The 17,612-nt window shown below is 36.4% G+C and overlaps 2 protein-coding genes and 1 long non-coding RNA gene across 3 annotated transcripts; all 3 read right to left on the bottom strand.

Annotated features, from left to right (window-relative positions):
* Positions 1-5,195: 5,195 nt before the first annotated feature.
* Positions 5,196-6,514, bottom strand: LOC112568600. Its single transcript, XM_025245975.1, has 3 exons — positions 6,350-6,514; positions 5,424-5,777; positions 5,196-5,263 (listed from the first exon to the last, which is right to left on the bottom strand). The coding sequence occupies exons 1-3, from the start codon at positions 6,426-6,428 to the stop codon at positions 5,196-5,198; spliced, it is 501 nt and encodes a 166-aa protein (XP_025101760.1). The 5' UTR covers positions 6,429-6,514.
* A 1,096-nt stretch (positions 6,515-7,610) lies between these two features.
* LOC112568437 lies at positions 7,611-10,775 on the bottom strand. Its single transcript, XM_025245738.1, has 4 exons — positions 10,261-10,775; positions 9,581-9,925; positions 9,304-9,354; positions 7,611-8,827 (listed from the first exon to the last, which is right to left on the bottom strand). Exons 1-4 carry the CDS (start codon positions 10,322-10,324, stop codon positions 8,436-8,438), a joined length of 852 nt encoding a protein of 283 aa, XP_025101523.1. The 5' UTR covers positions 10,325-10,775; the 3' UTR covers positions 7,611-8,435.
* A 4,954-nt stretch (positions 10,776-15,729) lies between these two features.
* LOC112568658 lies at positions 15,730-17,343 on the bottom strand. Its single transcript, XR_003100136.1, has 3 exons — positions 17,203-17,343; positions 16,536-16,670; positions 15,730-16,133 (listed from the first exon to the last, which is right to left on the bottom strand). It is a non-coding gene; the product is annotated as an uncharacterized LOC112568658 (long non-coding RNA).
* Between the last annotated feature and the right edge of the window lie 269 nt (positions 17,344-17,612).

Below are 17,612 nucleotides of genomic sequence, written 5' to 3'. Positions count from 1 at the left end.
CACAGTTACCTTCAATTTTATTTCCAGCATGTGTGTAAAATATAAAATCTACTTACAAATAACTCTCTGTCATGTCGGCTCCTTCTAAACCTGAACAGAAAGACTTTAGTATTTTAACTTAAGATGCTCTTTCCTACTTGGAAAGAAATTAAAGACTTGCTTTACTCAGTAACATTGTAGCTTACACGCGTGTCTTTCCGGGTTCTTTCTCTCCAGATGAACGGAAGCACACCTCCAGGTGGTGCAGGCGACGACAAGGCCGAAGACGGCGATGAAAATGCAATATTGAGAACGATAATGGCGATGGGCGATACGTACTACCGCCTGTAATATGATGAACTGGCACTTGGCATCGGCATTAATATTTGTGTATTTGTCCTCGCTGGGTCCTCTTAGACCGTTTGCAGACCGTGGTACAGTAAATAAACGGATATGAATATCAAACATTAAAACGCGCGCGCGTACACACACACACAAACACATGACGCAAAAGACCATTTAATTTTTGTTAAATAAATTTATTTATGCATTCCTAGATTTCCTAAAAACACAATAGAACGCTAATTTTGGTACCAATGGTGCACTTGTAATGATTATTAAAATAAATCAACTTTGCACTCAAAAATTTAGTAACATAACTGTATACACTTTACAACTATGAAAAAAATATTAAATTATTTCTATTCTTCATAAATTCTCCACAAAATCGGTGATTACAACAGACTCACCTTGTGACAGTAAAGAAACAATGATAAAAAATGGAAAACGACAAACTAGGGATACTTTAGTTCCTCATATGTTCCAAACTATGTGTACATCTCGACAAAACAATGAATGGCAACACACATTACTCATGTCATTCGATTGTCATGCCTTTTCGAAAGTCAGCCTCACTTCCTTGATTAGGAGTTTTGAAATGTATGATAGACAAAGAAATTATCATTAAAGACCATCATTAACATTGATGACAAAATTGCTGCAAAGAGTACATCTTCTTCAAGATTCCTTTAGAAAAAGCGTTTGTTCACAGGGTGGGTTTAAAATATTAATTTGGAATTCTTTCTAGCTTAAGGAGTTAAACATTTGTATTTTGGTGTTGGGTGCAACGGCACAACTGTACACATAATACACAAAATGAAAGACACAAAATCAAAGTCCTTGTTGGCTGCATGTTTCCATTCAAGAAATTCTGATTAGTTGATAAATGATTTTCTCGATGGATCACTCACTGGCTCACTCACAGCTTACATCCTTGTATTCTGTGAACATTAGGGAAATGTGGCATTGCGCATGAGCAGCCATAAACGAAACCCACGTGCACTTGATCTCCTTTGACCTCTGACAAAACCTCGATGACAGCGATAATGGATTTCCCATTAAACTTCCGGGGATGAAGTTTTGAGTCCATTTCCACACAAGTACTTCAGGTTAGTGAGACCTCTGGCTACTTCCTCACTTATCCTTCCAAACTAATATTTCCGGTGGGTAATTTGCTGACACTTGACCTCTGGTGTCCCTTCCTCATTGTGTATGACAATGTATGTGAATATGTGTCTGTTAAATTAACACTTCTTTGTATCTCTCCATCAGAGTCGCAGTTTCTATCTCTTTCCCTTTCTCTCGAAGCACCACCCTATCATTTTCTTCATCAATCTTTCTCTCATCTTTTGTTTGCCTTTATCTTCTGTAAACATGTCTCAATAAGAAAAGGACAAGGATATTTTCCTCCGACAGTCAGAGTGTTGTCCTTCTTGTCTTTATCGTTGACAACTCTGATTTTCATCACATTATGTCACGTGACAAATCATCGAGTCAACAAATGTCATGCACAGTCCAAACCTCGCCTGTACTTTAACATTTTATTTAAAAGAGTAGGAGGTGTTTTCCTGTCGAATACCAGGTAGAAGTCGAATTGGTGGCCTTCTGCTTTGATGACGAGCTCGCAAATCACCAGGATTCGCAGTGTTCCAAATATAAGTACATATAACCTATAGCTTTGAAATAGCAAACTGAAACAACTTGTCAATATTTACACTTCTTGTTGATATTTACATTTCTAAGTGTATACTATACAAATATAAAATATTACAAATAAACCAATAACCTGAGCTGTCGTGATAGATTGATGATATAGAAAAGAATGTAACAATATTTTATGCACCCAGAATTTTGTTATCAACATACCTGGCTCCTTACTTGTTTGAAGGTTCGGTGTAGCGGTTGTCACTGACGTTTTCAAGCATTAAAAAAAGAAACATAGATTTTTATATGACTCTTTTAAACACACACGCATATATACACTCAAACACATATACACAGGCGCACCAACTTACACTCACTCAAAACGTCTATTTTTCTTGGTAGATATCACATTCAAATAAAATGTTTTGACAATCAGTCTTCACGTCTCTCTTCTCTACTTCTTTTATCTGGTTTTTTCTCTCTATTTCTCCTTTTCTCTTTATCTTTATCCTTCACCTCTATTTTTCACTAATTTACTCTTTATAACTGATCGTAATTAAGAGGAAAATTTAGACCGTTTGTATAGTATTGCTCTCACCTGTTATCTTAAAACCTTTTTTTAGTGCCAGTTAGTAGCATGTAATTTTTTCTTTAACACAAGATCTATATATAATACTTTTAAAGGTAAACGAAAAAAATAAAGATTTGTTTACAATATTATTTACAGCTGAAACACGCATATTCTTGGTAATGTTTATTATAATTTCCTAAAGCTAAAATATTGCTCTGTTGTTTGTATGTGATAAATAAGTAATTATCAATCATTCTTTTTAAAAGCACAGGATTGGAGTTAATGAATGATACAAACGGCATCACTATACTCACTGGATGTGACAGAGATATTAAGTCTCATTTTATGAGAGACTCCTTTCCCCGGGACGTAGAAAATCCATTCTCCAGTGTCATTTTCTTGAAACACTTTTTTCAGCTTGAACTGATGTCCAGACTTTTCATTCTCACATACACAGTCTTCATTCTTTGAAGAGCAGTTGCCAGATGTTATGTTCAAGGTGCATTTTAAAGCAGAGATGTTTGCTCCAGGATATTTATGATTGATAAAGACTTGGTACCACAAATTGTCATCCTCCACATCTTGTAGTGAGAAATATATTTCAGATGTTGTGTTTGCATCGACAGTCAATGGAGCTGACCCGTTGACCAGTATTACTTTCGGGGCACCTAATAATAAAAACACTGTGTTTTTAACAACTTTGAAAATGTGTACGCATCAATAAATATAAATATAATTACTGGTATAAAGAGACTTAAGTTTATTATTTTGCCAAGGACAAGATGATACAATATACTCTCACCTCCTTACACACTACGTGCATTCAACATTCAGGCAATCAGTTGAAACCCACAGACTCACACACCCATCAAGGCAACCATGTTCTTATTCTCATTTTCCCTGAAATCAGTTCCTCACAAATTCCATGTGCTGCTTACATCTTCTGTAATACATCGCAAAGTTTGCAACAATTTCATTTTCCTTCCATCATACCTACCTTGAGACATCGCAAAGCACAGGGACAAAACTTGGAAAACGATCACATGTCGACTGTGAACAAGTCCTGTTTGGTCCATGGTGTGAGTCCGTGTGTTCAGATGGCACAGACGGTCTTAACAAACTTTACATTGTCCCTGAGGTCTTATTAAAACTATTTCTTATTTCCTTAACCATGCCTAGTGATCTGTAGGAAAGCAAAAGTATTTCGACGCACTTTGATCTTTCACTCAATTAACTGAAGTACAAGGAAAGACATAAGAAAACTGAATAATCAGGTCAGCGTGGTCAAGAAGGTTAGAAGATCTACTATTTATCTGATAAGCTGTTCTCCAATTTCGAAGAGACTACATGCGCACTATTTGTAAGTTCCCAAGTTCTCAAAATCGGTTGCACTGTGCATGCTCGCTCCTTTATTTCACATCGGCAAACGGATTCTTCACAAAGAGCAGACGAAAGCTATGACAAGTTGATTATACTTAAATAATGAAGACCACACCAACACGAAGCAGAACCATTACCAGATGTCGTCCTATAGCAATCAAGGCTAATAGGGACGTTGCGGACAATGGATGACTAAACCCAAAGTTTATTTCTGTGAATCAAGACTTGTATCTCTTGGTCACATTTTTATAGTTAGTTTTCCTATACAAACTTCAGGGAAATTTGCCGTGGGATAATTTTTTCTAATAACACTGATTACAAAAACCATCCAGGAAGTGTCGAAGTTACTAATATCACTAAAAACACAGGGATTTAAAACTTATAATCATAAAACTGCTATAAATGTTTGTCAGCAACTTGGTAAATGAGCAAAGTATTACATAGATATATGTATAGCATATCAGATCAGCATAGTCTTAATCCATAATTTAAGATAGAAGGAGGTCTAGTTGGATATTTTATTGTGTTAGTGAGTCCGTATGTTAGTGAGTAAATTGGAAGAAGGGAAAGGTAAAGAATGATAACTCATGACCTATTATAAAACTTTACACGAGTCTACATTTTTATCTGCATGCACTCAGTTCTGTAATCAGTGACTCAAAGGAATGCGCGTGAGCACCATACACGTGTATCCTTCCACTTCTCAAGCAAGCGCACAAGCAAGTAGAATATTTAATTGAACGAATATACTTCATAAGTTGTACTCTGCCTTTACACGAAATTTTCATTTCTCAACAAGGTTCTGATTAGTAGTGGATGTTCACAAGGCGGCTTTATGATGGAAAATCAAGTATAATTTCTACGCTCCATCTCAGATGAAACGGAAGAACTGTTAGTCACGTGACAGACGTCCTTGTCATGGGACATAAACGGCTTACAGGCTAATTTGTCACATTAATCAAGGAATCAGAATTTTGTCTAATCTTTGCATGTTTGTCAGTCAGTAATCTGCACTTAAATGTGTGTCATATGATCTTGAGAAAAGCGTGGACAAAGTTTTCCCACAGAGAGAGAGAGATTTTCATCTCTATTTCACAAAAAACAAACATTTTTTGTCACTTGGATAACGGAACATGTGTGAATTTAACACGCAGAGTCCTCAGAGTGAGAGGAATCAAAAACAACAAAGAATTAGTTACAATATACTCACCAACCCAGCCACAGAGATTCAAAGTTAGTCGTGTAGTCAAACAGGATGCAAGAAGACATAAAGATAAAAAGGTCATACTGATTCCAACTCACCTTTTCTTGATTTGACGACCTCGGTAGTGTTAATGGCAACTCTTCCTCCTGAAAAATAAAATCGTCTCATTGATATAATGAATTCGTACACACGAGTGCCATTATAAGGTTTTTACATATATATAAGGTTCTCTTTTCATAAATATATTAAAATAAACAGAATTTTGCAGAACTAATATAAGAGATGAGCCAATCATTCGACACTCACGTGACAAGACAGTGATGTTGATAGCAGTCTGCTCTGTCATTCCTTTCCCGTTGAGGACAAAGATCCACTCTCCTCCATCATCCTCCTGCATGTGTTTCTTCAGCTTGTACACATGTTCAGGAGTCTGTTCCAGACACTCACAGTCTGTACTGCTTGAACTACAGGCATCCGGGGTTTTGCTCAAATAACATTTTAAACGCGAGATGTTTCTTCCTACAGGCTTATGATTGATGAAGATTTTGTAAGACAATTTGTCCTTCTCGGCATCCTCTACTGAAAATTGGACCTCAGATTCCGTGTCTTCCTCAAAAACAAAATAATTTGATGAGTTGAGTATTGTCAGTCTCGGTGATCCTGAGAATGAAATAGTTTTGTAATTAAATTTTTATCAGCTTCACAGAAAACAAAGGTCTTAGCCATCGGTAGGGTAGAACTTTATGTCGAGGAGTTTAATGAATATCAAACGTGCCGTCCCATGTTCCATCTCTGTGCATATTTTAGTGAGGGGGCGTATCATCCCCTCTCCCTCTTGTTCCCTTTCTTTCCCCAACCGTGTATGACACAAAGTGCTAACCAAACACCAAGATCAACTTGTGGAAGTCACCTGCGCCACAAGAATGTCAAGCTGGCTGTGTTCCTTGAACCTCAAACCCCACTTCTCTAATAGCTGGGATATCTGATTCGCTAACAAATATTTGATATGGGATTATTCCTTTGTGTATTTCTTGTTAATTGTATTTTTAATGACCCTTTAGGGTGGCAAAATATCTTAAAACTTGAAAGACAAAAGTGAAAGGTCAAATGCATACACACACGTAGATTGACAAACATGTGTAACACCTTATTTTAGCTTATTTCAATTAGTTATATTAATATTTTATGACTTGACTCATAATTGTAAGGTTTGGCTTTATCTTAGCACCCACCTTGTGACAAGAGAAAGTGCAGCGATAAGACCAGGAACTTGGCAAAATGTTGGCCATCTGGTAATCTGGTCTGCTCCATGGAGTCGATAGCGACAGTCTGAAGACATAAAACCAGCTGTTGATAATACTTTATTGAAGTTCACCCACATTTCGTCGACAATGTCAAATGGCAAAAGTGTGCCACAGCGGAACCACTTCTTTGTGAAATCTCATTAACCGACTGTAGAAAGGAAGAGATGGATGTAAGATGCATTTCCCTTGTAGGACATGGGAATAGTTTAACACAGTGTAGTCAGAAGTGACTGTATCCTACGTGACTCCTTTTTCATTAACACACCTGATGTCACGAGGTGTCTGTCTTTTCTTTTTACTTGTTTGTTTGTTTGTTTGTTCGTTTTGGTTACTTTCTTTTTTATTTGCTTCTTTCTATTTATTCCTTTGTCTCTTTTTTTGCTGTTGTTTTTGTTTTGTTTTTACTTTTTTTCTCTTTCTTGTTTATTTATTATTTCTGTATTTATCACTTAGCTTGCAATGCTTTATGAATAAAAATAAATTCACTTGTTTGCAGTACACAAAAACGTATTGACTATTGTGGGTAATTGTGCATTTTTCTAAATTTTAAACAATAAGTCTACAACATAGTGATAACTTACCACTTGTTAGTAAACTTCAGCTGTGTTTCAATTGATTTCTGTCTACAAGAATCGTCGAAATTCTGTAAAAATGCAAATACACACAGATGTAGATACTGTTTGTTCTATTCCTATTTCTTACATAAAATTAGACTAAAAATGCGAACTACTTACATACTTGCATGCCTGGGCCATTTTCTTTGCAGGATTTTCACATCTGCAATGCTGGTGAAACTTGACCAGAAGGTAACGTCCACGGTCATAACTCAAGGAGTGTCACGTGACTTTAACAGACATTCTGTAAGACTCTCCATTGACACAAAGCAATTAGTTACACGACACCACTGGTCATATGACGGACCACATGCCAGAGCATCAATCTAGTCTGATCAACAACAAAATATTCGATGATTTGTCTCAATATAATCTGCGGAGGAGCATTCGCTGTCCTCGGCGACCTTTATAAGGGTCATCGATGTGTTTCTCGCGAGCTACGGAGCGTGTGAAAACGCTACACCCAGGCGCCAACGGTTTGAACACACGGAGAGATGGACCGTTTGAAGGGACAAAAGAAGAGATTATACGGAAAACAAGATAAAAAAACCAGCAAAAACAACATCTTATTTATACTTACTCCCTACTTAATATTCACAAACAGAGAGAGAGAGCGTGTCTGTTGTATTTGTTCTTGCTCTTGCACCCATGTAAACACCACTATGATGTAAGAAAGTTCAAGCAGGTCAACTGCTGAAAGCTAAAAGTATTCTACGAATCTTTTGGTTAATGTAGTGGAAGATGGTAAGACTGTACTTTTCTATGGACCAGATTTATGTAACAGTGTACCCATCTTCTTTCGTTTGTCGCCTTTTCTTCTACAAACTTTTCTAAGGGGTTGAGTTCTGAAGTTGGGTCGGCTGGAAAAATCTTTTGCTGCACTACACTGTCATCCTTAGAGTTCAGAATTAAGGGCTCTAATCAGTTATTAGCTTCCCTGTGTGTATGACACGAGACCACAGACAAACATGTGATGTGTGTAGATTGCGTTAGCAAATCTTACTAATACAAATTAAATTTTAGCGAAAACAAATACAGATAAAATGTCCACATAAGCACGTTGATTGCTCGATCTACTTGGGGCAGATCACCCAAAGGACCATGTGCAAACAAAAGGAATGGGTTAATCTCCCTTGTCAATGTTGTAACTTGATGGATTTCAACATCATTCAACAGTCAGACATTAAAGTTTGTGAGTTTGTCAAAGCAGTGTAACCACGAAAGAAAATTCAAATCTCGCTTCCCTCACAGTTTACCGATGACGTGTAAAAACCGTTTTGAACTAATCGTTTTAGAGAAGACCGTGTGGACTGAGTACAGAGGCATGCCAGTGTTAATCCATTCAAATTACCTACACCTGGTGGTCACTGACTTGTCTGTCCTGCTGCACTTGGAGTCCGTCAGTCATGTAGACAAACATCTACATAATACTCACCTGGAATAACTGTGATGTTTATGGCTCTTTCAAAGGACAGTCCTTGTCCAGATAGAGTGAAGGTCCACTCCCCACTGTCTTCGTAGTCAAAAACTTTCTTCAGTCTGTACTGATGATGCCCAGTTTTTTCCGTCAGGCACTCACAGTCCTCATTATCTGAACTGCATTTTCCAGGTGTTTTGCTCAGGTAACATTTCAACTGAGAAACGTGGGTTCCAAAAGCTTTGTGATTGATAGTGATAGTGTAAGACAAAAGCTTGTTCTCGACATGGTCGACTGAGAAACAAACTTCAGATACTGAGTTGTGTTCAATGACAAAAGGACCTGTTGTGTTGTCAATTGAAAGCTTCAACAAACCTGACCACAGAAGAAAATGCGATTCTTAGTCGAGACCGATTGAAACCAACAAAAATGGTGGAGGAATTATTTCCCAGCCGATGGCCAATACGCGTACATAAACACACGCTTCTATTCTAGTAACGAAAAACTTTGTCAAGACGGTTGTGGTAAAGATCGGAACAGAAGCAGCATTTGACAAAATACTCATATAGCTTGTGAAATACAGCATTCCAATCTCACCATACCTGTTTGACCATTCCTACAAACTCAGAGCTCATCACAGTCCCCACCAAGACGAGTTTAGACAAAGCCTTAAAAAATATATTCGCTTACCTCCATATACTGATAAAGATACATACGTGAACACATTTATTCACAGCCATCCGCACATACACAATTGTGAACTTATCAACTTGCATACATATATGACATATGTACCTGCAATGCATTCACACGTAAAAAAACGCATGCACGTTTGTGCAACATCTACCTACTTCTTTCTGGAAGTTTGCAAAGCTCAACAGACTGATTAGTTTCAGGTGAGTCTGAAAGAAAATTCAAATAATAATTAGTCTCTGTCCTTCAGTGATGTACACCTATTAGCTTTCTTTCTTTTTGTCAGTTTCAGTTAATTGGATTATTATTATTATTATTATTATTATTATTATTATTATTATTATTATTATTATTATTATTATTATTATTATTATTATTATTATTATTATTATTATTATTATTATTATTATTATTATTGGCATTCTCTATACTTACGTGCAACAATAGAGATGTGCACACCATTCTTAACAGAAAATCCTATTCCAGCTACTGAAAAATTCCACTCTCCACAGTCCTCTTCACGAAAAGCTTTCGCCATTTTGTACTGGTGTCCATGGAGACATCGACAGTCTGGAGTGCTTGACTTGCAGGTTTCATCTGTTTTGGTCAAAAAACATTTTAAACGAGAGATGTCCGTTCCTGGAGCTTTGTGGTTGATGAAGAGAGTGTAGCTCAGGATGTAGCTAGCGACGTCCTCCACTGAGAAGCGAATCTCGGATGTTTTGTTTGCCTCGAACTTAAAGTGTCCAATAAGGTTGCCAATAATTAGTTTCGGCGGTCCTGATGAAATAAATAAATAAGTTTGTGTCTGAGGTTTCCTTTTCTTGGTGTTACTTGATTCATCAACAGCAGGTAGCAAACGGAGTTATATTTGGTCTTTAAAGCACGTGTCATCAGCATTATTGAAACATTAATGCACACATCTAACATTGTAACGATTATTTCAAAGCTAAAATAATTAACTCTGAGAAAAATATGAAAAGAATGACATTTGCAAGACATTTATCAAACTGATTTTATGAGGAATATATATTTCTGATGACTGTTTCAAAGTTAAGATAGTATCATGGTGTTTATGTAAATTTTTTCCTTTTTATATTAAAAAAAAAACTCACGTGGGACAACAGAGATATTAACAGTCTTGTTAACAGAGAATCCTTTCCCAGAGATGGTAAACATCCACTCGCCACTGTCGTCTGCTTGAAAATCTTTCCTGAGCCTGAATGTAAGTCCATCATCTTCATCCACACACTGACAATCTGTGTATGTCGCTCGACTGGAGCAGCTTTCTAGCGATTTGTTCAAAAAACATTTTAAACGCGAAATATTCGTTCTTGGAGGCTTATGACTGACTACAGCGATGTAGTTCAGGGTGGTATCTGGGATGTCAGAAAGGGAGAAGTAGACCTCCGAGGTTGAATTTCTTTCCACGACGATAGGATCCGTAGAGTTTTTAATTATTACTTTCAGGGATCCTGGAAAAAAATACGTGTACAACTTTATTTTTATCTAACTCGAATAATATAGTTGTAGATAAGATTTTGTGTATTTACTCTTTATTTTAAAAAAATATAAGATAAGAAAATTTTTTTTAATCGTAAAGAAACATTTTGTTACAATAAATGAACACTCACGTGTCAACTACTTATAATCACAGAGACAGACACACAAACAGACCAGCACATAGACATATCAAATATAACTCAATAAGTACTTAGGCATTGAAAACTAAGAAATAATCCTGTTTATGAACATGAGTACGGTAGTTAAAGAATGGTATAAATTAATTTCTCAGAAACGGCCTAACCTGAGTGTAGACAGAAATACTTGGATAGTTTTTTCAGTAATAATTCACACTTTCTATCTTCGAACTTACCTTGCGAGGTGGCAAGAGACTCCACTAGTATACAGCAAAAAATTAAAGATAAACCAGAAAATAAACCTTTCTGCATCATAGCTTGTTCCTTATTGACAGGAACGATGATTAGAAAAAACTTCAGTTAAAAACTGTGAAGCTGTTGATAAATCTTCGTCTAAATTGATACATTTACCAGAAGGTTTTGTCAAAAGGTGACAGTCACTTGATTTGACACGAGCTGTAAAAATTGTGAAAAGGGAAGATATCAAAGACAGTTATATTATTTCTGTGCTTCCTACCGGAAGTTAACAACCCATGAAACACGTGCTGTCAAGGAAAAGATCACACTGACCTGTACTTATTATTATTATTATTATATCCAATTTAAATAAACTTAATGCCAGTTTAAACTCCGAAGCCATCAAAGTTTTAACACACTTAAATATCGGCGTGGTATTGCAAACACTCTAATCGTTCTCGTATGGTGGTCGACAAATCAAAGAAAAAGAAATATACTTTTTTCTGCATATTTTTTTTTTACTTATTTTATTTGTTTTCTTTCTTTCTTTCAATTTGTTAAAAAGGTATTAATTTTATGGTGTAATAAAACAGAAGATAAGAATGCCGACGGTATTTTTAATTATCTTCTTGTATCTTGAATCTCTAGTCTATAGCTCTCAGCTTCTTCCACTCCTCTTTCTTTTCTTATGAATATACAAAAAGAAGATGGTGTTAAATATTTTTAGTATATGCATGTAGGTGATGTTATTATTGACACATGTATTAGCCAACCCCCAATATAGAGGTAAAGCTGTCGAACTAAAACCTCATTGTTTCTTGGCGATCTTCCTGTTTCGTTTCCTGTTCTTCATTCAATCTTTTTTGGCTTAGAGTTCAAAAACACACAGAACATCAAACAATACGACCCACGGGTGAACATATACATACTTCAGTGAGAATTTGTCAGGAAGTTGTTATTGGGAGGACTTTCCTTAATTTCCTTTATTGCTTCTAGAACTGTTAACAAAATGTTTGAAGATCCGCATAAATATCACTTGTTTATTCAAGATAACACGAAGTTTCCTTAACATACGCGTAAAATAAAACAGTTAGACCTTTGTCAAACTTATATTTTTCATTTTCTTTTTTTCTTTTTTTTTCCTTTTTTTACTTCAAAGTCTTCAAACGTTCTTCGAAGAAATGCATTTCTACCAATGGTGGTTCTGCTATTGTCATGGACAGTGTAATAATATTCTTCTCCGCAAATTATGAGGTATGGATAGTAAATATACAAACCTTGTCCAAGCCTCTTTGACAATCTCATCAATCCACGTATTTATGTGTATATTTAAATATTTCTGTCATCCTGTTTGTCTATTTCCACTGTACAGTGAGACATCACTGTCAAAATCTTTTATTAAACTAGGATTTTAATTACACTCTATTTTTTGTTCTCGTATGGCGACTATAAATCGGTCGACGTAGAAAGTAATTCCAGGAAAAAATGCAGTCAGAGCTAGTGTCGAGCTTTCTAAAAGAAAACGATATTTAGTGTTTTCATAGTACTAGGACAAAACAATCGACTATCTACCCTATGACATATCCATTATGAGGTATATCAGCGCTGAGATTTGAACCCACGACCCCCAAGTGTCACTGTCGTGGTGATACACATGTTTTCCACCAACCACCTCAATATATATATAGAGAGAGAGACAGAATTGTTTTCATCGCTGCAGACAGAACTAAGAGATGGAAAGAACATTAACAGGAAAGGGACAAATCAGAAAGAAACACAAGCAGAAATATTTGTTTACACTGGTGAATAGTCTCTCTCTTTTATTGTTTGTATTTCCACTCGTTTCCGTCATGGAAACAATAGAAAATAACTGTCAATAATCAACAAAACAATACATCAGAAAGCACATTGTTAGAAACACCCTAAACTAATCTTCCTTATTTGCACTAATATTTCCGTACATTGATGATGTTCAAACTGATAATATCAGATGACAGGTAAGTGCATCAGCAACACTGACAAAAGATAATTCTTAAATACATACACTCATCCATCCATACTTACATCTTTGCTTTCATGTATCTGCACATATTCCCAAATATATCGACATAAATGTAGATACAGACAAAAATGTACTCACACGTATACACATATACTTTGTGTACAAACAATCTCATGGTAGTTCATGTTAAAAGCGTTGTGTACAAGAGGTGTTCACGTGCCTTCTGTGTTTTTTTAGAAGATGTAGAGAAATGGAAGTCTGTGCTAGACAATGGTCAACATTTGTTCAACTTTTTATATAAATTTTGTCAAAAGTTTGACGCTTCTTTCCTAGACAAAGTTTTGACTAAATCCTCTTCTACCTTCTTTGACTTTTCCTTCTGAAGACTTGTTCACCCTCTCCTACCTGTAGCAGAAGTAGGTAGTGATTGTGTAGTTTATAGACTGATGACCTTTGCACTGGTGTCAAGAGTCAGTAACGGTGGTTCACACATCCAAGTAAAGATGACTCGACACTCGACACTAGGTGAGTATCGGAGCTTCCTCCCTCTGGTCGTCGTCTGCAGGTGTGAGGTACGTCCCGTGGTCGTCGTCGTTGATGCACATGTAGCTGATGTTGTCGCTGGAGTCGTCGAGGGTAGCCGACCGTCTTCTCTTGCGTGGCCGCGAGTACCTGCCTGATGCACGGTTCAAAAGGATAATTTTATCTGTTTTGATACACATCCCAGGTATGCTTTCATATATATAAAGATAGATGCAATGCATAGAGACGGGGCAATTACCAAGAAAATGAGTTTCATTAATATGAAATAGAGAATCTAAAGATATCAGTGAAAACACAGTTTCAATAGCAGGCGAGAAAATTCGTTATCAGAAAACGCTGGATGGATGGATGGAGGGAAGGATGGATGGATACTCCTTACAAAAACTAACCAAGCAATACCTACTTCTGCTAAAGCTTGTTTCCGATTGGAGACGGTCTGTAAGAAGCTCGCACCTGTTCCAGTAAGCAATCGTCATAAAGCATCTTTAACTACATGTGTGTCTGTATGTCTGTGTGTGCGAGAGAGAGAGAGAGAGAGAGAATTGTGGAAAGTACCTGTAAGAAACTCTATTGTGTAAGAAAAAGAATGCTAATATTTCCTCGATATTCTCTTTTTTACTGATAGTATCCTCGATGTCAAGTAGCAGAAGCTAAACAAAGTGTAACTAATGTCAATATTAATCTAATGAAACCACCAGGGCGACAAACAGAAAGATGAATGAACAGTCAAGCAGGAAGGAAACAGAAAAAACAAGCAGGCCAAAATGGAGTTTGTGTGCTACATCGTATCTCTATTGACTTCTTGTCATTTTAATGTCTGTAGAAACACTAGCGTGTGTTTGTTTGTGTGTTTGTTTGTTTGTTTGTTTGTTTGTTTGTTTGTTTGTTTGGTTGGTTGGTTGGTTGGTTGGTTGGTTGGTTGGTTGGTTGGTTGGTTGGTTGGTTGGTTGGTTGGTTGGTTGGTTGGTTGGTTGGTTGGTTGGTTGGTTGGTTGGTTGGTTGGTTGGTTGGTTGGTTGGTCAACATCCTGCAACTGTTGCATTAGGTTTTACTTACAGACTATCTGCGTGATGTTTGACCCCGTCTCTACCTGCTCACAGAAAAAAAAACAGACATTTTGTGCTAAACGACATGATTACCTATGTAGCTATGTAATAATGTAACGATGTAACATCACTCTATTTAGTTATACCATGGACTGTTTCTCAAAAATCGTGCACCCATATTTTGCAATCTAATTATAAACACTTACTTTGTAGACATTAAGACATTGCTTAATTAAGGGGAACCAGTCTCAGTTGACTGTTGCCTTGTATCGCAATGACAAGCTCACACTGAGCACTACTCACTCAGTAGACAGTGACGATGTTCCCACAGGAACCTGTTGATGAAATAGCGCACGCTGATGATAAGCAGCACGCAGGCCAGCGAGACGACGATAACAACGACGACACAGGTGATGACAATGATGAGGAAAATGTCGTCACAGTCTTTGTTGCTGCAGCATTGCCATCGATGTCATTGGAGTACTTTGTTGTTGTTATTGTTGTTCCTCTCAATTTTTCTAAGAAACCAATTCACGACTATACCAGCCTGTGATACTATCAGAAGTATAGGTAGATTTAAAAAAAAACTGTACATTCTTAAATTGTGTTCAGTAAACCCCACACTAACTCCATGGAGCACAAACATTTAAAACAGTTGTAGTAATGAGGAGTGGATTCTTTATGTAATTATATTTCAGAACATCTTTAATAAATTAAAAGTCATAGAAGTTTATCATGCAAACACAATTGCATTCATAAAAATAGAGAAATGAGAGAGAAAGGGTGGGGATAGAATCAGTTCAGTTCTGAGTGAGACCGAAATCGAGGCTGAGAAAACGGAGAGTATAAGGATTAAACAAACGCACTCATTGTCGAAGTCTGGACATGTGAGAAGAAATCAGTCTTCAGTACCGGCGCTGGAACTAAATACCAACAACAAGTGGGATGAATCGTATATTTGCTACAACAAAATAAATAAAATAATATCCCATCTGCTAGTTCAGTAGATTGACCAGAAACCTTACAAGACTTGGTCCTTGGCTGAAGTGATATGATAGACATAACAATATTTTTTACATAACTCTTCTTCTAATAATTATTTTCTTCATTTTTTTCTTCCTTCCATTGCTCTTCACTCGTACTCTGTCAATATAATATTATACTCACGTGACATGACGATAACATTTATAGTTTAATAATAGATATTCCTTTTCCTGAGACAGAAAAAGTCCATTCTCCGCTATCCTCTTCTTGAAAAACTTTCTTCAGTCTGTACTGGTAGCCAAGTGTTTCGTTCAAACATTCACAGTCCGTGTTGCTTGAACTGCAGCTGTCGTCTGCTTTGTTCACAAAACATTTTAAGCGAGAAACGTTTGAGCCGAGAATTTTATGATTGATGAAGATAGTGTAGGTCAGACTTTCATTCCCAGCATCCTCAAATGAAAAGAAGACTTCAGATGTAGTGTTTGCTTCAAAGATAAAAGGACCTGTGCTGTTGGCAATTATTAGTTCTGGGGACTCTGAGCACAAAAGAAAATTTAAAAATCTTTACTTCCGATGTTGATATGAGCATCAAGTTTAAAAGTAATAACAATAAACATGTGACTACACTTTATTACCTTAAAACTTACTTATGTTAATTTACTACTACTATAATAGCAGAACCAAATATTAGAATGAGTAAAGATGAACAGTCTTATAGTCTAGTAGCTTTAGATGCTGTAAGAGTAAGTGGTCCACTGTGTCTAAAACAGAACCTTTCCTTCTGCTGTTTTTATCTTCCCTAATAGATAAGATACTTGGAGGACATGGGCCTGGATTAGTTTAAATCCCATACCTACTGCAGGACAGACAGTAACCATCATGGAGAGCCGGAATAAAGAAAAAAAGAAAGAACTTGTTAAAAATACCTGCATACCTACCCCTCGTGGTTGCAGACAGTAGCACAATTTGACATACGATGGCAAGAGTTTTCAGTGGCATGGTGTGGAGATCTTTCTAGAAGTTTTTATGAGAGAAACTTTGCAATTGGTCACGTGGATGTCTGGATACCTGCTCTTAAAACCGGAAATTTGTCGGAAGAAGACAATATCGCATTTGCATATTATTTCGTCCAAACATTTGCTATTGTTTTATTTTTATTTTGTTTTCCTGTTTCTCTTCTGTTACTATAAGTAACAGCAGTTGTAGTAATAGAAACAGTAGAGTGAACATTAGTATCAGCAGTGGCGAAGGCCAAAAACCCTTAATAAAAGCCTTTACATTCGATAGAAAGATAATTACAAGAAAGACAGACGATTTTATGGTTGATTCGTTTACTTATTTATTATAAAACATACATGTGAGGCAACCATAAGTATCTTCGGTCCATAGATTTTTAATTAACTTGTTAATCTTCATCTGAATAATTCAAATGTTAGTTCAACTTTAACTTTATGCCCTTAATTAAGTCATTGAGAAACTCGTTCATTAGTTCATTCATTGGTTGTTTAATTCGTCGATTTATTTAATAAATAATATGTAAATAGACAGAGAAGGAAAGCGAAAGAATTAGAGAGACAACAAAGAGGAAGGAATTAAAATACGAACCATGAGTCGTGGTTAAACATTGTAGAAACCTTTGAAGAGGACGGAGACGATGACGAGAGTTTACCTTGACTGATTAATAGACCTTCACCTTTTGCTCTTGCTCTTCATTCTTTTCCTCCTTTAATCTTCGATTAAACTGTTAATAAGGATTCAAGGATTGATGTTGGAACAGTTATCTATGTGAAACAAATGTCCTCCCACTTGGAAAACTAATCCCGCTGCTGAAAAAAAAAAACCGTATTGAAGTTACATCTTCCTGGTAAAAAAACATGATTGTTATAATTAAAGCAAACACACGGGAAAGAGGGAGGGCCAGTATCAGATGATAAGTTTCCGCATGTTAATTTGTTTATAGGCTGAATTTTTTGCAGAAGATGAACCCCTCCCTTATCTGACCATCCGACTGTTAA

The sequence above is a fragment of the Pomacea canaliculata genome, linkage group LG7, assembly GCF_003073045.1.
Source record: "Pomacea canaliculata isolate SZHN2017 linkage group LG7, ASM307304v1, whole genome shotgun sequence".
NCBI lineage: Eukaryota > Metazoa > Mollusca > Gastropoda > Architaenioglossa > Ampullariidae > Pomacea > Pomacea canaliculata.
Note: the sequence above shows the minus strand (reverse complement) of the source record. Positions and strands in the feature narration are given on the sequence as shown.

What these genes read in the sequence shown, in the direction of transcription:
- LOC112568600 (XM_025245975.1), bottom strand. Translation starts at nt 6,428, where the DNA reads ATGGAGCAGACCAGATTACCAGATGGCCAACATTTTGCCAAGTTCCTG. An exon ending in GCACTTTCTCTTGTCACAAG is followed by an intron (nt 5,778 to 6,349) that starts GTGGGTGCTAAG and finishes TTTCATTCTCAG; the next exon opens with GATCACCGAGACTGACAATA. An exon ending in CAACATCACTGTCTTGTCAC is followed by an intron (nt 5,264 to 5,423) that starts GTGAGTGTCGAA and finishes TTTATTTTTCAG; the next exon opens with GAGGAAGAGTTGCCATTAAC.
- LOC112568437 (XM_025245738.1), bottom strand. Translation starts at nt 10,324, where the DNA reads ATGTTTACCATCTCTGGGAAAGGATTCTCTGTTAACAAGACTGTTAAT. An exon ending in TAATATCTCTGTTGTCCCAC is followed by an intron (nt 9,926 to 10,260) that starts GTGAGTTTTTTT and finishes TTATTTCATCAG; the next exon opens with GACCGCCGAAACTAATTATT. An exon ending in GCACATCTCTATTGTTGCAC is followed by an intron (nt 9,355 to 9,580) that starts GTAAGTATAGAG and finishes ATTTTCTTTCAG; the next exon opens with ACTCACCTGAAACTAATCAG.